Source organism: Sinohyriopsis cumingii, chromosome 2 (assembly GCF_028554795.1).
Source record: "Sinohyriopsis cumingii isolate HCF-2022 chromosome 2, ASM2855479v2, whole genome shotgun sequence".
Lineage (NCBI taxonomy): Eukaryota > Metazoa > Mollusca > Bivalvia > Unionida > Unionidae > Sinohyriopsis > Sinohyriopsis cumingii.
Window position 1 is genome coordinate 149,970,554 of NC_142962.1, and position 27,993 is coordinate 149,998,546.

General features: G+C 33.1%; 1 protein-coding gene and 1 non-coding gene across 2 annotated transcripts in view; both read right to left on the reverse strand.

Moving 5' to 3' along the window:
- Window positions 1-2,726: 2,726 nt before the first annotated feature.
- Trnap-cgg (transfer RNA proline (anticodon CGG)) lies at window positions 2,727-2,799 on the reverse strand. The gene has a single exon. It is a non-coding gene; the product is annotated as a tRNA-Pro (tRNA).
- A 9,418-nt stretch (window positions 2,800-12,217) lies between these two features.
- The window catches only part of LOC149806073 (protein sidekick-2-like), a 137,248-nt gene continuing 121,472 nt past the window's right edge, over window positions 12,218-27,993 (reverse strand). The window contains exons 34-36 of the mRNA XM_089950947.1: window positions 27,447-27,618; window positions 25,852-25,993; window positions 12,218-25,146 (exon numbers count right to left, since the gene is read on the reverse strand). Of these exons, the coding sequence (XP_089807073.1) occupies window positions 24,823-25,146; window positions 25,852-25,993; window positions 27,447-27,618 (638 nt within the window). The 3' untranslated portion in view covers window positions 12,218-24,822. The remainder of the gene's footprint in view (window positions 25,147-25,851; window positions 25,994-27,446; window positions 27,619-27,993) is intronic.

Sequence of the window (27,993 nt, forward strand, 5' to 3'; positions counted from 1 at the left end):
GGATTGCTCACTATATGTTGATGATTTTCTCATATGTTATCGGTCAAAGCACATGCATACAATTGAAAGACAACTACAGCAAAATATCAACAAGATTCAAAATTGGGCTAGTACGAACGGTTTCAAATTCTCGAAATCAAAAACGGTATGTATGCATTTCTGTCAATTACGACGACACCATGATGAACCTAAACTCACGCTGGACGGAACACCTATTCCAGTTGTTGAGGAAACAAAATTTTTGGGTATTATCTTTGACAGAAAACTGACTTTTATTCCACACCTAAAAAACTTGAAAGCCAAATGCTTAAAAGCACTTGACCTACTTAAAGTAGTAGCGCACACTGACTGGGGTGCTGATAGAAAAGTCATCCTGAATTTATATAGAACGTTTATTCGCTCCAAACTAGACTATGGTTGCGTTGTGTATGGTTCTGCCAGAAAATCGTATCTTAAAATGCTTGATCCAATTCATCATCAGGGAATAAGACTGGCTCTGGGAGCATTTAAAACATCCCCGTGTGAAAGCCTTCTAGCTGAGGCGAATGAACCACCGTTATCGCATCGTAGAGAAATGCTTTCCGCACAGTATGCTCTCAAATTAAAATCAAACCCTCTGAATCCTGCTTTTTCGGCTGTTTTTCAACCCAAATACAAAACTTTATACGAAAATAAACCAAACGCCATACCTTCCTTTGGCATTAGAATATCATCCAGCCTTGACACTACAAATATAGATCTTTCAAAAATTCAGAAAACATCCATCTCCGAAACACCACCCTGGCTAATTAAACAACCAAAAGTACGTTTTACGCTACACGATGGAAAAAAATCCGAAACAAACCCTTCTATCTTCCACAACTCTTACCATGAACTCCTCACCGAATTTAAAAACTACACCAGAATTTACACTGATGGATCAAAGGATGAGGAAAAGGCTGCTGCAGCCTTTGTTTGTGGAAATCACACAACGCAAGTTCGCTTACCAAATGGAGCATCAATTTTTACAGCCGAAATCAGAGCAATAGACCTTGCTCTGCAACATATAGAAAAGAACCGTATTTTAAACAGTATCATCTTCTCCGACTCGCTATCAGTACTCCAGTCACTACACAATAGAAAACTGGAGAACCCATTATTGAAAAACATACTCGTCAAAAATACCGAGCTGAGTGTCTCCCACAATATAATATACTGTTGGTTACCTAGCCACATTGGTATTAAAGGTAACGAAAAAGCAGATCGCGCTGCTAAAATGGCCCTTTCTCAAGAACCATCTGATTTTAAAATGCCATATACTGATTTTAAACCTTGTATCAGAAAGTTCTTACGTCAGAAGTGGCAGGCATCATGGAATGATGCTGTAAATAACAAACTTCATGCAATCAAACCAACTCTAGGAGAATGGACTCCTTCCTACAAAACCATTCGTAGGGAGGAGGTAGTCATTGCAAGAATCCGAATTGGTCATACTTATATCACCCACACCCACATACTAAAAGGTGAAGACCCACCAGAGTGCGTTTCTTGCAATGAACCATTCACTGTCAAGCACTTTATGATAGAGTGCTTTGACCTACAACCTACGCGCGATCGTTATTACATTGTGCATGACATGAAAGAACTTTTTGATAATATAAACATCACTCGTATTATCGAGTTCTTGAAAGCCGTAAATATTTACTCTAAACTCTGACTTTTATGCTATCACCTTGTGCAGTTTTATGCAATATATATACCGTCCCATTTTAATACCTATTCATCTTTTTTACATCTCCCGTTGATCGGGAAGCTTTATTTTGCACCGTTACCATCTTACCGTTTTTAATTTCAACCATTTGTTCTTTTATATCGCTGGTCGATATAGAACCTTTTATAAGTTTTAAAAGATTATACAAGTAACACTTTGTTTGGCGCTAAATAGCCTAAAAGTGCTGATGCGCCGTTAAAAAACAATCAATCAATCAATCACTATAGCAACTTTAATTGTGCTCCACTACAACATCTGTAGTGGAATGTAGTGTTTCCTTTGCCCATACTTCGCAAAGTAGATATGTTCTTAGTTTCAGACACTGAGTTTCGGCTATTTGTATGGAAGTATCATCGTTTCTTCAAGAAAATGGGTATCTTATTTTTGTTTATTAAAAACTGATTTCAGATCATTTTGTACTTATTCTCAATTGTAGAACGTCGCTTACTTTGGTAGCGCAAACTCACTTCAGTTGGGCCAGAAAACCCACATTTGTTAGTGTACCACCACTCTCTACAATATCTTGATGTTTGGCAGGTATGAACAAGGTATCCACTTTAAAATCAACCAAAATTAAATGTAGATGCTCAAAAATCTATATTTCGTTTGCTTCAGATAGTAGGGTAAACATGCAAAATAATCAGTTTAAATAAATTCAGTTTTAAGCATGAATAAATGTATTTGAACGAACCCACATCCTAATTTGTTGCATAATTTGTTTGAAAACATTGATTGCACTAAATACGATGTGGGCTAAATATAACGTTTTCATTTCCATCTTTATCATCTGTTTGACTTGTCTTTGTAGCAAAAATGGTTACTCAATGATGGAAAGTTGACATACTGCATACATGTAGCATGATGTCCCACCCAGTCACATTATCCTGACACCAGGCCGACCAGTCCTAACACTAACCTCTTAATGCTGAGCGCCAAGCGAGGCAGCTGTTAGTACCATTTTTTTAAGTCTTTGGTAAGACTCGGGCGGGGATTGAACCCACGACCTCCCGCATCCGAGGCGGACGCTCTAACCACTAGGCCACCGAAGCGGTACTATATATATTATTTATTTATTTAAGAGAAATTAGATAATTAGTTAGAAGTTAATGGTTGATATCTATCAAAGGTGAAGCTACATTTGATGTTTGTTTAAATACAGACGATGTTAAAAAAGTAATCCTAACTAGAGTAGTCATTAGAAGTAGACATTTTGAAATAACAGTATGGGTGATCAGACATTTAAGAGGGAATACACGTTTTCTGGTTGTCCTGTACAGCAGTAGATACTTGGAAATAAAACAAAAGAAACAAACTTTACTGAGACTTGAGTTTCCTTTCAATACAGGCTACATATATGAGGTAATATATTTACATTGTCAACCAAAACACAGCCTGACGTCATAAAATCGAAACACTATTGTATTCAGCTTGATGCTATTTACGTTGAGATTATACGACCTAAATACATTCATCCCCTGGTACTTTTCCTTGTGCTTAAATAACCATGTTCTGTTTTTACAATGCTTTCCAATTACATTTTATTTATTCCATTACAAAGTTTGATTTCGTCTTTGTCACATCTAAATGAACTCAAAGTCTCAACTCTAGCTCGCCGAACTCTCTATTTGGTACGCTGGTTAATTCGATTGTGAAGTACAGGAAAGTTCATATTAATTTGTGGGATATTAAATATGTGTCATTTAGACAGTCATATGCTTCATGGAACATGGTTTTCTTTCATGTTATGGTGATGATATTATTATCAATATAAATTAATCAAGAATCCTTGTCGATCATTGATAGTCGCATTTTGTCACAATATTTGTTGTACAGTTTATTGCAACAAAAATAATGCATCAACCATTTAGATAGGTCTAGTACTGGAAATCTGCCGTAAACTGGTTTTTTCTTCAATTTGATTGACATGCTCTTTTTATCACTTCCTCCATTTGCTTCCCAATCACTGAATTGTTCAAAATTTAGAAGAAAATATTTTCAAAATCTTTGTTTGATTTTGTCTCTAATTCGATGTACTTTTTTAACCAACATTGATCATCACACAGGGAAATTTTATGTAACTTTTCGGTTTTAAACCTAACTTTACATAAAGATTAATATTTCCGTAATAAATTACATACTCTGTTAAATTTTCAATGGCCATGTCAAGTCGGTGCAGTTGATTTTGTATCCTTGGAATCATTTATCCTTTGTAAGGGAGATAAATCATGTAAAACTGGAATTTATTCATATGAACTTAACAGGTGGTCATTAACATTGTCATGCAGATGTTAGGAATATCCTATTATGCTTTCTCGTTGCAATCACTGCCATTATTCTCACTCAGCCTGATTTTTTTCGTCTTTTCTCATCTAAACGTATTTATCGGGACCTTTGTACTTGCTGTAAGTTGCCTCTAAATATTTTTCTCTCACATTTATAATATTTATTTTTGGAGTTGAAATGTCTTTCGTCATCATCTTGGAATGTCATAGGTTTTCCACCTTCCAGCCTCAATTCTTTTAGGTTTTTTTTATAGTTTTGCTATACTACTCAACCCATTCTAACGCACCTAGATGCAATCAGCATCAATGTAAACGATTAGTCTGTGCTTGCAGTATAACACCCACGCATATGCACAAGCAAACACACACACGCAACCCCCCCACCCCCACCCCCCACACATATAAACACATGATTGATTGATACGTATCACTTTTGCAGTGTTGTGGTTATGATTTGCAGCACAGACATCTCGCGTTTGGCACGATCATTGTTTCAGAATTATAATAAACACAATTTGGAATTTTAAATGATTTTTCTATAGTTTCTAAGCTGTACAAATGACCCCTCATCAGAGGTTATATATGTCGAGTTGCCTACTCCCGTTACATAATCTTTTGTGTTCAGATAATTGCATAATTTCTCTGGCCTACAGAACATAAAAAAGAAACAATCAAGCATTGTGTTTACATATAGACATCTGGCGATCAAATTTTTTTATTATTTGTGATGACTCCAATATTAATAATTTGGTTTATCCCCGAGTAATGGTGCGTTTCATTTTTGTTGTCGTCTTAGGCGGAAAGGTACACCTTCTGTGCACCGTTAGTATCACTGCATTTAAATTGGGCAGTATCGCTTGCAGCTGATGTCATCAAAACATTAATGTGACTTACTTTCTCTGCATAAGTTACTCTGTGATGCTTGCTCTCTCTCTCTCTCTCTCTCTCTCTCTCTCTCTCTCTCTCTCTCGTAGTTTCTCTCAGCAGCGATGTATCCCACGTTCCATTATTTCATACACAGTTACAGATATATTAAAGTCATTTCTACATTTTTGGGATATTTTCCATCATCACTTGACATCTGTTAAAACAATTACCGTATCTATCCAAATTATTATGTGGCCTCTTAGGATCCATTTGTGGAATATTAAAACTTTATTCCAGTGTATAGACAAACAAATGAACAGCAATTGTCCCCGATTTTGCATTTACACAAGCTTTCATCTTTTAAACTTTATAGGCTAATCTACTTGCGACTTTTTTCAGGATACAGAGGCGGTGAGGATTACATCAGATATATTCCCAGTCATAAAGAAGGACGAGCATGCACTTGCCGCTAATAAGTTATGACACCCAAGTAATTCAGACGATAAACTTGACAAAAGGAGCAGAGACTGGGCTGTTATAGGTAATGGAATGTATAAAGAAATTCCTCTAAGCACTGGCAGAAGAAAACTGTGAGGTTTCTCAAGAACTATGATTTGCATTATAGTCAAATACTCTGCACTAAATCCCGAATAACTCTTACCAATTTGTCCTAGGATTCACTCCACTTTGAATCAAACTGGCAACGAATTCTAACTCAATTAAAGACGGGACGAAAATGAAAAATGAATTTTGTAAAATGTAATGGGGTTTGACCTTCCATGCAACTGTATTTTTCTGCTGTAAGCATGACGTTAATGAGGATAAATATAGACCTTTCCGTGAGAATGTTTTCTTAGATAATACCATTACTTTTTCTTCTAAAAATACGCATCATTTTAAACACGCTCCAGCTAATTATACAGTAAAGGTCATTCCCCTGCTTTTGCAGGTTAAAAAAATGCTATTTACATCCTACTGCTTTCATTCCTCCCTGTCGTGCTTAGTTCCATCTTGCTTCATTACTTTTCCCAATAGACAGGAGTGCCTTTTATTCCATAACCTTGCATTGACATGAATCCATTGTGTCTTATTCCTCTACTTTTTGCTGGGTGTTTCATTGTTTTGGCAGGAGATCAGTTTTAGCTAATTACATTTAATGTAGCATGCAATTTATCATAATGCTAGTATACAGAATACATTAAAAACAATATACTATACTTAATACATTAAAAACAATATATTTTACAGAATATATTAAAAACAATATATTATACAGAATATATTAAAAACAATATACTATACAGAATACATTAAAAACAATATACTATGCATAATACATTAAAAACAATATACTATACAGAATACATTAGAAACAATATACTATACATAATACATTAAAAACAATATACTATACAAAATACATTAAAACCAATATACTATACAGAATACATTAAAAACAATATACTATGGATAATACATTAAAAACAATATACTATACAGAATACATTAAAAACAATATACTATGCATAATACATTAAAAACAATATACTATACAGAATATAATAAAAACAATATACTATACAGAATACATTAATAATAGTATACTATACAGAATATATTAACAACAATATACTATACAGATTACATTAAAAACAATATACTGTACAGAATATATCAAAAACGTAAGTTCTTTTGTCAACCAATTCTGTTTATCATAATTGGGCAATGGTGTTATCAAGCTGGAGGGTTTAAATATGGTTTATCCTTTATGTTTTGTTGTCCTAATTGGTATGAATGGCTATTAATGAAGCTATTGTTTTTGTGTTATTTCTTGTCCTTTTTGTTTCATATAATACACTGTCCTTTTTGTTTGCTCTTCTATTTCTTTCCTGCATGAATTCCAAGGAAGGTCATCTTGTGCATGAAAGATACCGTAAGCATAGCGATTTTACACACACACACACACACACACACACGCACACACACACGCACGCACACACACACACACACACATATATATATATATATATATATATATATATATATATATATATATATATATATATATATATATATATATATATATGTATGTATGTATGTATGTATGTATGTATGTATATATATATATATATATATATATATATATATATATATATATATATATATATATATATATATATATATGCTTCTAAAACAATCAGTTTCAAATACGACAACATGAATATTGTATTTTCCTGCAACATTTTCCTGATCTCTGTAATATTATCATAATATAGACTTTCCTGTAAATTATTTACTTTTGATTACTTTTTAAAGTCATATTCTTTTAATGTCTTTAGTATAATTTACTACTGAACGCGGGTGTATGAAAGGCAATCCCAAAGCACCATTCAATTTCATTTTATATGCTGAGATTTTAAGACATATGATTAGATTTGATATCAAGATCAAAGGTATGAAAGTTGATAAGACACAATATTTTTAGCTGAATATGCAGATGATATATGTGTTACTTTAAAAACTGCTGCTGAAATGTCAGTGAGAGCTACATTAGAGACGTTGAAGTTGTATACAAAGAATCTCGGGCTTAGCAATAACTTGAGTCGCTTGGTCTGGAAAAATTAAAATGACAGAGGTAGGTTTTATCGGGATAATTCATTAAGTTAGGTAACGCGTTTTCCTACTGCTTGGCATTAAATTCAGAACAACATTAAGAGAAATGATACAATTAAACAATCAAAACATAACTGATGATATAAAACTTCTGCTTTTGCAATGGTTCAATATAATTTTGAGACTGTTGGAAACAATACTGTTATAAAGAATCATGTGCCGTCGAAGATCAATCATTTGATTCTTCGTTTATCTTTATCCATCATAAACTATTAAGAAAAACTTAATCAAATTTCGATTTTTATTTATTTCTTTATTACAAGATACAAAGAACATTTCTTTCCAATGAATATTCTAAAGTAGGATTAAATATTATTGATATCAAAATTTTATGACGGTATTAAATCACCTGGATGATTTATTTGCATACAGCTAAATGGACAAACTTCTTAATTGAAATATTTAGAACAGTAAATGGTAACATAATTTCTAAAGAATTGAAGAACAATTTATGGAAAGATATGTTATTCAGCTGGTTACAACTACAATAAATAAATAAACAAGCCTGAATCGTGGCAAGCTGATCCAGTGTAGTTCGATACAAATATTAAAGTTGGAGATTACAGCAGTTTCTATAAATATCTGAGTAAATTTATTAGGGGATTTCACATGCAACAATTAGCTTGATAGTTTAAATTATTTTTTAAAACACTTTTTGGAACAGCTATTTACAACGTGAGAGTATTATTAGTGCTATCAAAGAATGTTTGCAAGTACAAATATTTAAATCACTTGGCATATTCTGTCGCAGACCACATATCCCATTTCTATTATGACGTATTTCTCAGCAAAAGAAAGAAAGCTTTGATCCATTTTGCTGACATATAATTTATTATTCTGACATAATTTATTATTCAAAGATAGAAGATAAATGGAGATGTGGTCATAACTTACACAAGCCTTTATGGTAAAAGAAAAACAATATAAGTGATAATTATTTTATCTTTAATCGTTTGAAATTTAGAACGTTTTATAGAATTCTATCTATAAATATTCGTTTTCATAAAATAAGAATTAGACAAGTTAGCTTTTTGTGTAAAAGCTGATAAAATCACTTTAAAGACATATACTTTGTACACTTTAACTTTAAAACATTAAATATGAATACAGGAATAAATAAGCAAAACAAATCTGATAAATTTTAAGTTGATTTCAAACTAAGGAACAAACTACGTATTAAAATTTTTTCCAATGTACAATAAAGTACAAACTTGGAGACATGTTTGAAATAAATAATCATATAAGTCTAAATTGAAAAAGTATACAGTGTACAAAAATTGTAAACGAGAGAACTTCAATAATAAGTCGGTAGGCTATGTAGGTACAATTGATGTATCATTTTTGTTAGGAAACGAGGACTGGACTGAACTATTTACTTGGTCTTGAATTCTATGGATACAAATTTGATTTGTTATATCTCAGCGTAATCTGGGAGTAACATTAAACTAATATTGACCATTGGTCAGAATATTTGAATAACATTATTCAGTCTAGCTCAGGTCGTTCCACGCACCTGAGAAATTAAAATTCTTAATTTCGAAAGATAACCTGCCCTGATTGAAAGAAGGGATCTTAATTGTGGTCAGCATGTATTATTACTGATTCCATAAAATTCAAACAAACATCTAGCAGCAAAAAGATGTGTATATGTCTACCAAAATATGCCTGTAGAAATCATTAAATATATATATTTTTATATAAAAAAAACCCAAAATAACTTGGCTAAATTGCAAAAAGAAATATTTGTGAGTTTCATAAAATCGTCAACAATGTCGAGATCACATTACATTTGTACTTACACCTTACACCTTACTCGATGATTCTTCTTGGGGTATTCCCGGGCTCTTCCTCTAGCAGTTACAATGGCCGCCATGCATAGCTTATAATGTGCTAAAATTACATTAAACCAACAACAACAACAATAACAACAACAACTTACACATTGCTCACAATCTGTTGTATCCTACAAATATCAAAATTACAACAACAACAAAACAAAAAATTGAGCAATCTGTCAATATCACGTCAGGACGTCAATTATGATAAGATAACAAATATGCTTTTGGGTAACATCTACACACAGAAAGTAACATCTACACACAGAAAGTAACATCTACACACAGAAAGCATACAGTATTTAGTAAACGGAAATCTATTCAAAAAATAGAAATTTTAGCTAGGTATGTACTGAAATTTAAAAATGTTTGAAATCTGGGTCAGGTAGAAAATGCACGCAATATAATTCAGCACAAGTATCTTTACTTATGTTATCCCTTATAACAATGTAGCAATACAATCTTCAGTAACTGAATGAGTATAGCTATCACTTGGAACGTGAAACTGATTTCCGTCAACTTGGGTTGGCTGTGTCACAAAACTGATTTCCATCAAATTGGGTTGGTTGTCACAAAACTGATTTCCGTCAAATTGGGTTGGTTGTCACAAAACTGATTTCCGTCAACTTGGTTTGGCTGTGTCACAAAACTGATTTCCATCAAATTGGGTTGGTTGTCACAAAACTGATTTCCGTCAAATTGGGTTGGTTGTCACAAAACTGATTTCCGTCAACTTGGGTTGGTTGTGTCAAAAAAGTTAATTACAATAATTTTTAAAATATTATTCCACTTTAATGTCTTATTAGATGGAGTTTCTCGTCTTTGAAATATCTAGCTATGTGGGTATTAGTGTAGAAGGGCAATGATAACCACACAAAAAAAAAACCAAAAAAAAAAAACCATATTTCCAAGATGGTAGAAACTCGATCAATCGTCTAAAATGATCCATGAACGAAGTTGCAACAAGAGTCCCTCGAATGAACTAACGCACTACTGAGTAAAAAAAAACATTTCAGGAGTTAAATATCGGATCGTTTCTTTCTTTAAACTGTCTAGTGTTGTAACCATCTCTGATTATTTTCAGCAATAACAAGGTTCCAAATTGGCTGCTGTTGTACAGATACTGGATGTCAGCTTGACATCAATTTCATTAAGGATAAAGTAGATAATCTTTCTGACAAAAACCTCGTGTCATCATTATCAGCCATTCAGGGGTAGTAGTGACAAGATTATGAAGACAGCCATGGAAGCCATAAATGGATGTACGACTGATATCATTTTCATTTAGGACCGACTAGGTATCATAACACCATTCGTGAAAACCCGATGTTGATATTAAGTATATTCCTATTGTGTACTTTACTTTTGTCCATGATTGTAAATTGTAAACACTGTTTACGCAGAAATAGTTCAAAGTTAAGTCTTGCTTACAGTTAGAGTTAGATTTTCCGTAGGAAATTGTACATTCTATTATGTTATAGGTCAAGTAAAAATGTGTATCAATAGGGATTCGATAAACAAATAATTCTTTCATATTATTTGAGTCTGTGGGAATCCATGATCTGAGTTTGCATTTATGTTTTGACATCAATAATTCTAAAGGAATTATTTATTTAAAATATTCATTGGAATTACTAAAGTGCTCATTGCCTTTCAGAGATTTATACACACTACTTTGGAATTTTGTGAAGTCATTCAAAGACATTTCGGATTGTATCATTGTGTTACATCAGGACAGTCAAGACTAATGTAATTCATTCAGAACGTTGTATTATTTTGGACTTGTAATAGGTTATCTCGGATTATTTGGGATTTAATTCCCAAAGATGTTAGTTTCTCTTGAATTTTCACTTGTAATGTAGAGATTTGAATTGCTGATTTTACTTAAATTGTTGATTTCACTATTGTTATATACTTTAAGACCTAGATTTGCAACAATCTTGCTAGTTGGAGTAGCAATAACAATATTTTTAAGATGGCCAATGTGGCAGTCATATTACACACGAGATCTGCACAATATTCATTTTGACCATGCAAGCATAATAAAAAGTCTTTCAGTGAAAACCCCAAGTTCATTTGACCATCCATGTAGTAGCAATAATAACACTGGTAAGATGACCAATGTCATTGCCAAATTAGACATTAGATGGGTAGATTAGCACCAATTTCATATGTGGCCAACGAGACATCATAAAAATGCTGATACATACTGTATGACAATCAACTCGGGAGAAGTAGCAATGAGAGCTAAGATGGTCATTGTGGTAGCCACAGTGGACACCAGATCAGCACTATTTCCACTTATGATCAACTAGACATATGAAGTCCTTTAGTGAAAACCACCCAAGTTAATATGACCATCAATTCAACAGTGTAGGAATACCAAGATTTTCAAGATGACTACCATAACAGCTATATTGAAAATCAGATTGGCACCATTTATCATAAGGACCAACCAGATACCATACAAACTCTGTTAGTGAAAAGCCTATGTTGATATGCCATCCACTCAGAAAGAGCAGTGATAATAAGACTTTCAAAATGGCCACTGTGGCAGCCATATCCAAGCAGCCTCATTTTCATTTAGGACCAACATCATCTACATGGAATGACTATGTTTGTTAAGTGTCAAGGCAATCCTTCAAATAGTGTATTAGTAGTGTTACAAATTTTGTGTGAACAGATAAATGGATGATGGATGACATACAACATACTATACTAAAAGTTCTTCTCCTCTATGACCACAGTACAGTTAAAAAAATTGGGAGGGATTTAGAAAAAAAAACTAAAAAAAAACACAAGCCCAAACATTGTAATCAATATATTTATTTTTCATAATAACATTCATGGAAGGAATTTAATTTATTATGAGTTGATCATGACATAATGGAGATAAATATCCCATAATAATTGCTCATTTTTGTTTGATTATATAGCACTCCCTTTGAATCAACCATCTACTCTTCCACATCGCACATATAAAAATACCTAATGAAAAATAAATAATCTTTAAAAAAAAAAATCAAAATTTGTTATAATGAATATTCTGCAGCAAGAAAGCATGTAGGATAATATATATATATATATATATATATATATATATATATATATATATATAAAGAAAGTAAATCCTACAAATGATATCCAATTAAGTACTTAAAAGTGTGGACTAAATTGCACCATTACAAACAGTTGCCATCTACTACAGTTATATCTATCTGGATTATATCAGGTTTTGATGTTACCTAAAAAAAATTAGTCTAGACATGTACCAAAGTCTAAATTCTGGCAGTCTCGGACAATATTCATCAATTTAAGTTTCATCAATAAAATTCATTACAAGTCTCCATATTAAGTTTAAGATACGTTGATAAAATAGGGGCCAGTCTCAATTTCACCAACTGGTCTAACAACAAGCATAGCAACTTTGATTTGTCAAACTTGTATTTCATCCATTAATAATGCTGAATTCAAGCCTTAGGACTGAAATTCTTTTATTAAAATTCAAGTTTGGTACCTATTAAATTTTTTTCCTAACTGTAAAGTATCATGCAGTACATTAGGTTTTTTAAACATTTTTAATGGAGTCTATTATTTTATTCAGTTAATCCTGATATTCTTAAAACGGGTCAGCAACCTATTTTACAGCTTGCCACTTTTTTCCAGATTAATTTCAAAATGAACAAGTGCGTGCCACCAGTAAGAGGGTAACACTGTTAAAATCAAGAACTTGGTTGCCTTTCATGTGCCACACAAAACCTCTTGATGTGACACCTTGTAGCACACATGCCGTACGTTGCTGACCCCCGACTTAAAACCATAAAAACTCACGATATAGATGCTGAAAAATATGCATGTGTCTTGCAAGTTGTCCATAACAATATTATTGTCTTTATGTTCTAACAATATATGCATGCATTATCAGGGGTGGATCTACATATACTGTTTTGGGGGATTAGTAAATAAGTATGCGGGGGTCTGTGCAATGTAGCATGGGGAGGGTGGAACCAGTGCTCAAATATTCATGAAAATATTTTAAGCTTCTGTACAAATAAAACTGATTTTTTTTTAATCGAGTTTCATATAATTCTGAGTCTTTTACTGGCAAAGTTTGAAGAGTTAAATGCTATGTCCACTCTGGTATCAGCAAATATGTAACACTTTCCAGCTTAGTCTAACAATTTTAACTGCATAGTGACCACATATTTTTCATGCAATAAAATACAGATAGATAATACAAAAGTGTTTTTTTAAAGTAACTATTGCATTGTTAAACTCCTGTATCTACTACCTAACTCTCTTTTCAAAATGCATCTGGTGCAAGCTGGTGCTGCTCCTGCCAATATCATTTTCGCTTCCTTTATAGATTTTATTCCTCAAGTACAGGTATGGATTCTTGTGCAAAATCTCTGGTCACATTGACCTATTCAAGTTAAGATATTAGCCTAATAACCCAGTCTTATAAAGGACTGGTATAGCTCAGTTGTAAAGCATTCTACTAGTAGCGAGTGTGTAAAATGTTTCAACATCGGTGCCAATAGGCTGTTTCGAGTACTCTTGAACAAGGTACTTTGCCTCAGTTTAGTTCAGCTTGCAAGGAGTGTTAAGGCAAAAACAGTCAGCAACAGTTAATGTAACATCTTGAAAATGAATAGTGAAGTTAAAAGAGATGATATTATTAATTATTATCATTATTATTATTATTATTAAAACAGGAGCAAATTTGTGGATTCTTCATATAGAAAATCAATCAATATACAAACACACACATACAGACACACACACATATTCAAATGTCAGGATTACAGGTACATTTAATCACTAATATTTAGCATTTCTAAAATGTTGTGACTAGTAGCTAGTAAATGTGTTATTGTTTTAATTTTCAGTAGCAACACAATTAAATATCCTTTCCTACAAGTGACTATCACTAACTGAATGTCAGTCAAATATAGTCACAAGTACTGTACAAGAAACATGTCTCAACAAAAAGTTTACATAATTTGGTAATTTAACATGTAGAGCCAAAACATCTGGATGACTGGAATTAAATCTGAATTTAAATTATCATACTACTCACTTTTAAGATTATTACAATTACCAAGATTGTGGTTTCTAACAATTTAACCTGAATATGTATTTGACCCACTTTAAAAAAAAGTCAGTCCTTCCCAAAAATAAAAATTCAGGAATTAGTTTAATGATATTGAAAGTTTCAATGATCTTAATTATGATCCTTTCACAGTATTTTAAAAAAAAACTAATCTCAGAACAAGAAGGAAAAAAATATTGCTAACTATGATACTCTACTGCAAAAGACTCCCAAAACATTTGGACATGGTAAAAAGAATGAAAATGATTTTGTATTGGTGTCACTACTGTAGAGAAATAATAATTTGTCTCCTGAAAAAATAAAAAAAATGTATGAGGTGAATCGAATTTTCTCACTTTTGCATGTACAACACAATAGGATGTTACCATACATAGCCAAGAGTAAAATTCAACAACATAAAATTATTATGACTAATTGAGACAGCCACCACAGAACAAAATTATATCTCATCAAGGCATTCAGGAAAAGTTTATGAAAAGTACTGTATGTATTTGCTTACATGTCCAGTCTAAGTACAAACAACATTGACCCCAATCTTCCACTGCATAATGTGCCAACAGATTAGAGTTTGTGGGTTGTTCTACTGACTACCCTTAACAAAATGCATTAGACCCAGATCCATTGGCACATTATGTGAGAGCAGATCTGGATCTGTGCAGTTTGCAGCTGGGCTTGTTTTATAAGTGAGTATAAATGAGAATAAGGAATGTGAGAACTTGGAGCATGATCATGGAACATTGATGCTCCACTACAGTGCCTGAAATTGACCTAAATAGAAAAATTACCCAAGATGTGACACAGTAGCAACACTATCTGCCCAATCCATTGCAGTGATGTAGCATGCAATTTATTAGGTATGCAAAAGTGAATAACTGAATAATATATCTACTGCCTTGGCACTCACCTTTAACTGTCATCATACATGCCAAAGAAGTTAGTTACTTTCAGTTAACTACAAAATTCTAGATGGAAAATGAATGAAAGAATTGATAAATGATGCAACTGTAACATGAGGTATATATAAAGTGTAATAATGATGTGATGTTAAGTATATTTTGCTAATATTTAGTCAGTGGATGAGCAATAAAGGACCCACTGAACTTCAAGATTGTTAGCCTCTGTGTGTACATGTGCATGTGCGTTGACACACACACACTGGAAGCTAAATGTCCATGCAATCAGATATTTATGAACTTTTAAGAGCAGTAATCTGGACTACAATCATAAGAGATTGGATGGTGCTGGTTTACTGACTAAACTCAGCTGGTCCTATTTGTTCTTTCATTGTTGCCAATAGCTTAGACCAAGTAAAAACAGACCAAAATTGCAATACAAATAAAAGTTCGTAAACTAGTGTATGGAATGATTTCCAATATTCTGCATTAGATTCCTCCAATAAATTTCTTTTTCTCAGAGATAATATATATATATATATATATATATATATATATATATATATATATATATATATATATATATATATATATATATATCCCAATCAATTAGGTATTAATTGAATCCCAGACATACAATTTTACAAAATCTAGATCTCCTGATATTTTCTGTATTGTATCACCATGTTTTCCACATTGCAATTTGCTTTTATTTCGCAAGTTAATTAAAATGGAAAACTGAAAAAATTTATTTATGAAAAAGGTTATTGTGTCATAGGTTTATAATTCGTATCCAATTGTTCTTCTGAATACAATGTCTCACATGTGAATGGCAAGACACCTCAGCATATTAGCAAAATTTTTTTTAGCCAGACATTTAACTATTTTACCCAAGTTCGAGTTGAATATGGAATATTTCAGAAGATACAGGAATTTACAAATTTAAAAAATGTAACATAAAATCATGTCATAATAGTGATCGGTGAGACAATAATATAATTGTCCTGAACTGTTTTTATTTCTTGGAGGAATAAGTTAAAAAGATATATTCTGGGACACAGTATAGACAGTGACTCCATTTGTGCATTGATAACAAAGTACATATTTGCTATGGATTACATAGACATGGATGGCTACAAACAATGATCAATGCTTTATGGTAGAACACCGTAAAAACTGAAGAGCTGAAAAATTTATACTTTGTGATAAAATGGAATGGAACTACATGGATAACTTATAATGCATGCAAAGGCATCAGAGAAGCCCTTCTTAAATCACACTAATTGTTGTATAAAAACTCTCTCCCCTGGTGTGTTTATGCCAAGAAGGCTCCACACATATTATACATACAGATCAACCATACCGAGCAAAAAAAAAAAAATGGACAACATGGCAATTCTAAAAGTTGATGTACAAAAATAAAATCTGTACAAATACAATGCAGATGAAACAGTGTTCATTACTGACTGGACTTTGTCCAAAGATTTCATCAAGTCAATGATGATTGTAAAACAGATCAGTGCACATAAATTAGTAAGAATGAACATACATAAAATCTATACTACATATTTACTAAAATATACTACAAATTTAATAAAGTATATCATATACACATTATCAGATATCACATATATGAAATTTTTATCCAAAAGAGTCAATACTTTTGAACAGTTAACATGAAATACAAAATTCATAATTGACTTTCAACAAACATATGATGTGTCAAAATCCGAGTCCATCACGAAATCACAACCATAGGCCACTGATCTTTAATAAATACAAGGTTTTATTGGACACTGAATGGGAAGTTTTCTCTAATACTTGACAACTACTGAATAATGAACTACATATGAAAACTCTATGAACTACAAAATTAGGACCAAAATAATTAGTGACAAGAATAAAATACAGTAACAAATTTACCTAATATGAAGGTAAACACAACAATTTGCAAATATTTCAAAAGTTGTCATGTGTATACAAACTGTCCACTATGCTTTGTACCTTGAAATAAACATACACAGATTCCAAGTGAGTTATTTTTTATAATGCTGGAGGAAAAGACATGTTTTACATGGGTAGAAAAACCATTGCAACAAATTTTGTCAATCTTTTTAAAGAATTCCTGACTAGTAAATTTGAAACTTCTCCCAGAGTGAAATTAAAATGATTTTTGCAGCTCTAATGAAATTAAAAGCCAAAATAAACGCTTATATAATCCCTGAGCTATTACATCCCAAGACAGCCAAGGGCTGTTACATTTTCCACAGTTGATACCAGGTAAATTATGCATGCTATAGTATGCCATGTAAATACTGACAAAAATACCCAGAATGAATCATCTTAGTTTTATATAATTAAAACAGAATATGGCGAATATCCGTCAAGGAGTTTAGGACATATAAGCAACTTATAACACTTTATGACTGTGATATGGTTCACAAAAGGTTTAGGACAAATAAACAACTTGCAGTACTTTAAATAAAACCTTTTTTATGACTGAGACCCTGACTTACAAAAGGGCAAATCAGCAGGTTACATAATATATTACCTTAGCTTTACAATAATTCAATATGATTTAACCAACTTTTCATGATGATGCATTGTCACTGTAGCAGAAATGTAACTACTCTGTATCACTTCTCAATAATGTAGGGGGTCCCGAGTGGCTGAGTGGTCTAAAGCGCTTTTCGTTACGGATCACTGCCATCTCACCTCTGTCTGCGGCGGTTCGAGTCTAAGATTCAGCCAATGTGGGTATGTTAGAAAGCTTGCCACTAGCTTCTCGTGGGTCGGTGGTTCTTTCTGGGGTTTTCCCCGGGTTCTTCCTCCACCATTAATACTGGCCGCCATGTATAGCCTATCATGTGCTGAAAAAATGGCATTAAACCCCACAACAACAACAAAATCAATAATGTAGACTTGGCAGAAATGTAACTACTTTGTATCACTTCTCAATAATGTAGACTTGGCAGAAAGTACACAATGTAAAACCCTGATTATACAAACTACATGGGGGAGGCAGACATGAAAAAATTATCAAGATAACACCATATCTGCGTGGTTCTAAAAGTCATATTAGTTTATTGTACATACTAAAGGTGGGCATGAAATTTCCTATTCCCAACTATTAAAATCACTGTTGGGCAAATACACTTTTATGTAACTAGCATAATTTCATTTTGGAAAGTACAACAAATTCAAAAGTATTTGAATTTTTTTTCTCCAAATCATCCCTGCTGGGAAGCAATGTAGGCCATTATTGGAATTGTTGCCCTCTGTTAACAGGAGACAGTGACAATGGCAAAATGCAAATGTCTAAAGCAATATGCGTTCAATTGGTATGGTGACATTTCAAACTGATGTCTACAGTGAAGATATTTTATGGGCAAGACTGTGTTCATCAAATGGAACTGACTTTGAGATACAACAATTTAGTCTTTGCCCATTGGGATACGAATTTTGTGTATATCCTAGTTGCTACAAAACAATGAATTTAAGAATCCAGGAAGTCTGATCATTCAGTGTAAACAACTGGACCACTTCCCAATCCATTATTTTACGAATGTATGCCTAGGGTTAATTAGCATTACAGTGAAATCATGTTTATAAAGAGCCAGTTAAAACAGAAGTTCTTTAAATGTAAAGATACAACTTGAAAAAGATAAGAACAAAGATTTCTGAGCTGGTCACCATGATGTCCTGTTTGAGGTCTGATGATTACCATTTTAAGAACCAGCTGCAGACGGCTTAAAGAAATAAAAGTGGTGATTTTTAAAGATTTTAAAGATGACTACCATGGCAGCCATACTAAAGGCCTGATCGACACCATTTTCACCTATGACCAACTGCCTAACATAAAAGTCACTGAGTAAAACCCCATGCTACTCTATTTATCCATTCACCAACAGCCACAACAAAAAATTCAAGGTGGCCACCACAGCCGCTGGGCCCTGGGTGGTCGAGTGGTCTAAAGTGCTCAACTTTACTTATCACTATTTCACCTCTATCTGTGCAAGTTCAATTCTCAAGCTCAGTCAGTGTGGGTATGGCTGAAAGCTTCCCAGTAACTTTCCATGGGTTGGTGGTTCTTTCAGAGATTCTCTCTGGGTTCTTCCTCAATCAATTATGCAGACCACCATGCATAACCTATCTTGCACTGAGAAATGGCATTAAATCCCAAAATAACAATGACAACCATCATAGTGGAAGTCTGACTGAGCAGCTTTTAAGATCAAAAAGTCTTTAATGAAAACTTGTGCCAAAAAAAAAAAGTATCTTTTCAGGAGGAGTATTAATGGCAAGATTTTTGGAGCTGGTGGCCAGACTGGATTTCAGACTCATATCAATTTCATTCAGAACTGACTGGACATTATAAGAAGTCATGTAGTTATATCCCTATGTTAATGTAATCATCTATGCAGGAACAGCAGCAACACGATTTTCAAGACAGCCACTACAATTGTCACACTAGATGTCTGATCAGTAACACTTTCATTTAGAACCAACAAGACATCAAAAGAAATCCCTTAGGAAAAACACCATGTTCAGGATGAGTAGTGACAAGATGGCAGATATATCAGAGATTTGAGGGATGTCTGACGGGATCCAGTTTCATCTTAGACCAACCAGACATTATCTTAAGACTGCAGTGAATACACCATTCTGATATGACCATTAGCTCAGGAGGAACAGAGATAACAAGAGTTTCAAGATGGAGGTCATGGTAACTAGGCAGATGGGCACCATTTTTATTTTGGACCAACTTGACATCCAAAAGAGTCTTTCAGACAAAAACCTCATGTCGATATGACCCTTTGTTCTATAGAGTAGCAATAATGGATGTCAGATCTGGATCATTTTCATTCTGAACTAACTAGACATCACAAATTTTCAAGTGACTACCACGTGTCAATATAATTCTGTTCAGAAGCAGAAACAGTAATGAGAATTTCCAGAGGTCCATATTGGACATCAGAAGGGCTCCATTTTATTGTGATGTAAAGCAAAGTTTGGGATGAACATGTACAGTTTGAAGGCACATCCACCCAGTAGTTTATGAGTAATAGTGATAACAATCAGATGCCAGGTGTTAATAATGATAACAATCAGATGCCAGGTGTTAATAATGATAACAATCAGATGCCAGGTGTTAATAATGATAACAATCAGATACCAGGTATTAATAATGATAACAATCAGATACCACATGTTAATAATGATAAACAATCAGATGCCAGGTGTTAATAATGATAACAATCAGATGCCAGGTGAAAGACTATTGTATAAGCACTTCTAATCTATGACCAAAAGAGCTTTAAATAAACGAGAATGTTGTTAATGTTCTTTGAAATGTACATAAAATAAAAGTTAACATTAAAATTTTAAAATATTTAAAATACAGGTTAAATTTTTTTTTGATGTAATCTGCATTCCTTTAAAACTGCACAAGTCTTTCTATAGTGATGCATCATTAAAAAGTTTCATCAAGTTGAAATGTATAAAAAAAACTGTCTAAAAAATTCTCCAAAAGGTCAAGCTGATACACTCAATAAGTATTTGTTCCACTGTCAGTGTACAATAGAATAGTATAGACTCAATATGTATTTGTTCCACTGTCAGTGTACAACAGAATAGTACAGACTCTAAAAGGTCAAGCTGATACACTCAATACGTATTTGTTCCACTGTCAGTGTACAATAGAATAGTATAGACTCAATATGTATTTGTTCCACTGTCAGTGTACAACAGAATAGTACAGACTCTAAAAGGTCAAGCTGATACACTCAATACGTATTTGTTTCAATGTCACTGGACAATAGCATGGTATGCATGCTGGTCATGGTTCACCCTTCTGGTAATATATATGCATGGATCAGGTATGTGTCCTATACACCAGTGGCACAATACCACCTCATCTCTGCGATTTTAGTTCTAGTCGAGGGAAGTCAATCTCCAATGATGGGTTTCATGTTCCAATGGTTATCTGTGGCATTTTCATTCCACATATTTTGACATGTATACCTGTTATGAATAGCTATATTATGTGTAATATTTTCATAATAAAAATAGTTTTTGCAAGGGTCATTTAGTTAATGACTTTTTAATGCAAATATCCAATGATCATAGTCTGCATTTTAAAGACAAGTCATGTATAATGCGTAAATTGTTTCAATCAAAGTTCCAAGGTTGAATCCAGGTAAACATCAGCTGATGTGAATGGAGGTCATGAGTTTTCTAAAAAGGTGACACAAGCCTAATTCTTGATTAGCTAGTATAACCCATGTGACCATGTAAACTTCATAATGCTTGTATTGCATGTTAGCATCCTAATTAAGAGAATTAGGCATTCTTAGGAGTATTACCAGTCTTGGAAGTATACTGAGAAGAATTAATTTACTTAGTATAATCATTCATTGGAATTACAGTGCTCAAAATACTTTGATTAATTGAAATAATAGCTGTATGGATTTATTGTAAATTCATTTAAAGACTATTTAGATTTATAGCTGTCACAGGATTATTGTGAATTCATTTAAGGACTATTCTATTTAAACATACTTTTACCCAGGAAAGGGAGATTTTTAAAAATATATGCCAGGGTAATTTGATTTCATAGATGTCATACTAAAATGATAAGAAAATTCTAAATTGCTTCCATTGGTGAGTACCCCACAATAAAAGTGCCTTCCCTGGATCCCAGGTATGTTTTATTGGAACAGCACTAAATACATTTTGAGATGATAACAAGTCTTTTGCATTGTTGGTACATCATTACAATAAGGCTATAATTTGGAATACCTTTGGAACTCATTAGAATTACCTGAAACTATTAGAATTTATAGAACATTTAGGACTTTAGGAATTCATTCACCAAACTTATTTTTAATTCTTTCACGTTGTGTTTTAGGGAAAAAAATTACATTTTTCAATTACACAAAACCTGATTGCTTTGCTCTTTCTTGTTACTTGTTTTAAGACCACAGAGCTACAATACACCAAACATGATTATTTATATGATATCTGAAGTAATTAAATGGAATTCAGAAACAGGTGACTGCAGGGCAGCTCTGGCTCTAACTTCACTTTCATTGTCATTAATATCAATGTGATAATGTAGCAAACAATACAGAATTCTTTTCCAATTTGTTTGAGCAAATTATATTTCTGTAATATCTAGGATATTATCAGGTTGTCAAAGTTGAAGTTTAGCAAAAACTGCGAGTGGAAAGGGAATCAAAAAAGAAAAGAAAATTTTGTTTCCCAAGATGTTTCAATGTAGTTTCAAGATTTTAGCATTATTGCAATTTCCGCAGCAAACATGGAAACCAAACAAAAATATTTATCAAAATCACAAAAATGAGAAACCACAGAAACGAACTAACAGTAGTACACTAATTGCAGAAAATGACTGACATTGAAAGAAATGATGCCATAGACCTGGTCAAACAAGTATTGCCCTCATTACTAATCTTTATCCACCTTGTGGGCAGCAGATGACCTTCCTTACCCATTTCAGTCCGAACATGAGAGGTTTTTATCACTGAAATAATATGTGTTGAAACTCATTAAAGAAACTGAGTAATATGTGGCTGAAGATTTTGGACTTCTTCTAAAAGTATGCCACGTTACATAAATCATTCACAAGATGTAACAAAAACAAACGAATTATTTAAGTTAAAACTTATAAATATCATTTTGGTTCCAGATTATTCATAACAACTTTTGTTGGTCAATTAAAACCGCAATTTGTCTTGCATTACTTGAAATAGAATTTCCTTGGAACTTCAAAATTCTTTATATAAAAGGACAAACAATGGCTGCATATTTGCCAAACTAATTGCCTACATGAGTTATCATCCTTAATGATGCGAAATTATCCAATCAGTAATCAAAATTAATGAATCTCTGTGACTCACAACCTTTAGGAAAGAAGCTGGATATGACTCAGATGTTTCGCCTGCCCCATTGTTTGTGTAAACTGGTGTCATACACATCAGTAACATGACCCTATGGCCAACTGTACTAGAGAAGCTGACCATATACAAAATTTTAAAACTGTGGTTCATCTAGGATAAAGACAGACGTACAGACACAAAAGTGATTGGTATTCTGAGTTTCCACCAAGGTGACTGGACAAAAAATAATTACAGTCCACAAAAACACAAATTGATGATTTGGTGATTTCTGCATTTTCTAAGAAAATATTAATTATAATCCAAACTTCACATGCTTCAACATGTGTAACAAATACATAATTCACATATATAATTTCTAAACTGAGTACCAAGTTTAATTTAGTACCTAAAAGTTGTATTATCTTATTGTGATGAAGGCGTAAAAATCATCAATACATAAACACTTAACATAAAGCTTGATGTTGACACTAAAATAGTTCATTTAGCATCTCCTATTTCCAATTAGAAAGTTTCTTTGCTTTTCAATGTACAAGGTCAATTTACTATTTAACTTGAGTAAATCTCCTTCATTGTGAGGGACTGTATATATTTAAGTACCTTCCTCCAGTTAATTATCTGCAGAGGGAGTCTAACAAATGTACAATTTGTAGATCATACAGAACTGTAAAAGGTTCAAAATATGCTGACAAAATAGTATTTGCCATAGTCATCTAAGTTTTCAAACATCATTGGTTTATAACATTCATTCACTCAAAAGAGGACAATGTAGGAAAAAACATTTTCAATCCTGACATTTTAGACTGAAGCAAACTTAAATTATCAGTGTTTTAAAATAGACTACATTGGCAACAAGACTGTAACCTGAGTTTTACATTCATGTATTTTAAAGGAATGACAATTTAAAGCAATAAATAAGGCCACAATCTATATATTGTCAACAAATCACATTAAAACAGTAAAAGAACATCAACACATTCTAGACTTCCTTTAACCTGAATACAGCCTTTTCTGTTGGGTTCTTCAAGCTTTCCTACAATATGAAAAAATTTTCACAACACAAAAATCATGACTTGTTTCCTTTCATATAAAAATATGTACATCTTCAATCCATTTCATCTATAAAATAGGTATATAATCTTTTTGCAATGTTTTAGTATATCACCTTCCAACATCAGAATTAGAAGGATCCTTCAGGAATTTGCTCAACCTTCTGAATTTGTTTCACAACTTTTGGTCTCTTTCACTATGATTATTTATTTACAAGTATGTTAATCTCCCATTACCTCATTTACATGTGCAGTATCTCCATTAGATACAGTCGTGTGTATCCCATTTACATGCATACCATGACACTTTCCACATAGTGCACTGTGCAGAATTAAATTCTGCCTATTAATTTTGCATCAGGCAGTCCAATACAAAATAAGTACATTTTATATACAAGATCTGCACTAACATAAGCTTTCATCACAACTAATATCACAATGAAATCATACGAAGGAGGAATATCCTGGCAATGGAGCTCTGGAGCCTGCCCGGTTGTTCAAAACAACTTGTCCACCATTAAGGCTAAATGCATAGTGACTGCTCTCTGCCTCACTGTCAGTGTACTGATATGCATTAAATGAATTGTTCTGTTGTGGTGGCCGCCAGCCATTGTTTATTCTATTATTGTCATATGGCCTACTATTGTTGTATGTGTTTATGTTGATAAATGGTGGGGGTGGAGGAGAAGATGAGGGTGGGACAGATGGGAGGGGTGGTGGTGGTGGTGGAAGAGGTTCACTGTCAACATCACTTTCATCATCACTTGGCTGAAGAAAAAGAAAGATCTATAATTAACTGAAATGTCCAGTAAAAGAAGATAACATCCAATAATGAAATCAATCTTAAAGACAATCAAAAAAATAAATAAATTAACTATTAACAATAGGTATAGTTATTAAACAGAAAAAGTTTTCAACATGAAGCTGTTGTTTCACTACATCGTTAAGCTGTACTACAGGAATCATTATTTATTGATCAACTTGCAACACTTGCAGCAAACAAAATGAATGTGAGATCAAAAGAGCATTTCCAGTAAAACTAAAAGAAAACCTCTGGGATATCTGCAAAGAGAAAGATACCCCTGGATCTAAGTGCTTCAAAATACCCAACCACAACATAGATCATACTAGAAGTTGTTCAGCCTGATCCAGACTTTTCTAGGAGCCACATCTGGCCAAAAGATATAGAATATTTCTGGATACATCAATTACATACACCACATCTGATAGGGATCAATTTTTCTGTTTAAACAGGAGTCAGGAATTTTATTTTATAAGAACATGAAGGAAGAAATAGTGAAAAAATTTGATATCAATGGAAACTGATTTGATTGGTATGTCAGCGTTTTTGTTCTGAAATGTGATCAGTTTCATCCAGTAAGAACTCTCTATGAAGCAAATCTGCACCACAATCAAGTCATTTTTATTCATTTATCTGGATTCAAAGAGAGATGTAAGAAAGCTATAACTGACCTCATTGGAATCTGCCACTGATGGTTTGCCAGTGGTGGTAACGCTACTGTTGTCATCATCATCATCAGGGATTGGTGGCTTGGATACTGAGTCATCATCATCAGAATACACCACACTGGCAGGACTGGGCCGTGGAGGAGGCCTACAATGAAATGATGGTGTCTTTTTATTCACTACTGGTAAGGAACATAATGTGAATAAGAATATTTTGGTACATTATTGTGAATGCAGCCAATCTAGCATATACCTGGAATATAATGTTGGTAATATGTTCAGTTGCAACATATATATATATATATATATATATATATATATATATATATATATATATATATATATATATATATATATATATACACATATATATATATATATATATATATATATATATATATATATATATATATATATATATATCACACAGATATTTTTGGCATTGTGAAATTATGTTTTACAGTTGAAGTTTCTTAAACAAATTTGCAATATTTAAAGACTGTAAATATGTTGTACATTAAGAGAACTGTTGAAGATTATCTTTCAGATTTTGAAACTTTTCCTCTAAATGATTAATTCTGTATTCCTGATAGTGACAAAGGCATTTTCTCCCCCCACCCAAGATAAACTGATGTTCACATAATGTAAGTAAAAATTATTGGGAAATTGATAGACAGTAAAGACCAAATATACACACATCTGGGAGATAGTAATGACAAAATATAGACACATCTGGCAGATAGTACAGACAAATATGGACATATCTGGCAGATAGTAATGACAAAATATTGACACATCTGGTAGACAGTACTGACAAAATATAGACACATCTGGCAGAGAGTAAAGACAAAATATAAAATATAGACACATCTGGCAGATAGTAAAGACAAAATCTACACACATCTGGGAGATAGTAATAACCAAAATCTACACATCTGACAGATAGTAAAGGCAAATATATACACATCTGGCAGATAGTAAAGACCAATGCAGACACATCTGGCAGATAATAAAGACCAATGCAGACACATCTGGCAGATAATAAAGACCAATGCAGACACATCTGGCAGATAGTAAAGACAAAATATAGATACATCTGGCAGACAGTAATGACAAAATAGAGGGGGCCCCGAGTGGGCGAATGGTCGAAAGCGCTCTCCGTTACGGATCACTGCCATCTCACCTCTGTCTGCGTGGGTTCGAGTCTAGGATTCGGCAAATGTGGGTATGTGAGAAAGCTTGCCAGTAGCTTCTCGAGGGTCGGTGGTTCTTTCCAGGATTTGCCCGGGTTCTTCCTCCAACATTAATACTGGCCGCTGAAAAATGGCGTTAAACCCCACAACAACAACAACAACAACAAAATAGAGACACATCTGGCAGATATTAATGACATAATAAAGATACATTTGGAAAAATGTTACTATAAAACATTGAGATGTTGGCAATCTACAATGGCAGAATCTGCCAACAGTAACATCGACATTTTTTTCTCTCAAAAAGAGGTCATACTGCATACCAATAATTCTCATAGACAGATGAACATAAAGAAACAATCATGAATGAAGAAATAACCTGACTGAAAACAAGCATCATAAATGTACCTTGCATATATATTTTTGGCTGACCCATTCCCGATTCTGGCAAAGTTCTGTCTTCCTGTTCCCGAAGGTCTGCTCATTTCCATTGATGAAAATCCACCATCTTCTGATTCTGTTGTGGCTCCTGGTTGGCGTAACTGAGATGCTGCTAACGATGCTGAAGCCTTCTTTTTCTCTACAGTAAAAATTGTAATTAGTTTCATTAACTTGGAACAGTAACACGTGGCTAATAAAATCAATAAGGAATGGGGCAGAAAATGATATCTATGAATTTAAAGTGTATCTAATCCATAAGGAATGGGGCAGAGAATGATATCTATGAATTTAAAGTGTATCAAATCCATAAGGAATGGGGCAGAAAATGATATCTATGAATTTAAAGTGTATCAAATCCATAAGGAATGGGGCAGAAAATGATATCTATGAATTTAAAGTGTATCAAATCCATAAGGAATGGGGCAGAAAATGATATCTATGAATTTAAAGTGTATCAAATCCATAAGGAATGGGGCAGAAAATGATATCTATGAATTTAAAGTGTATCAAATCC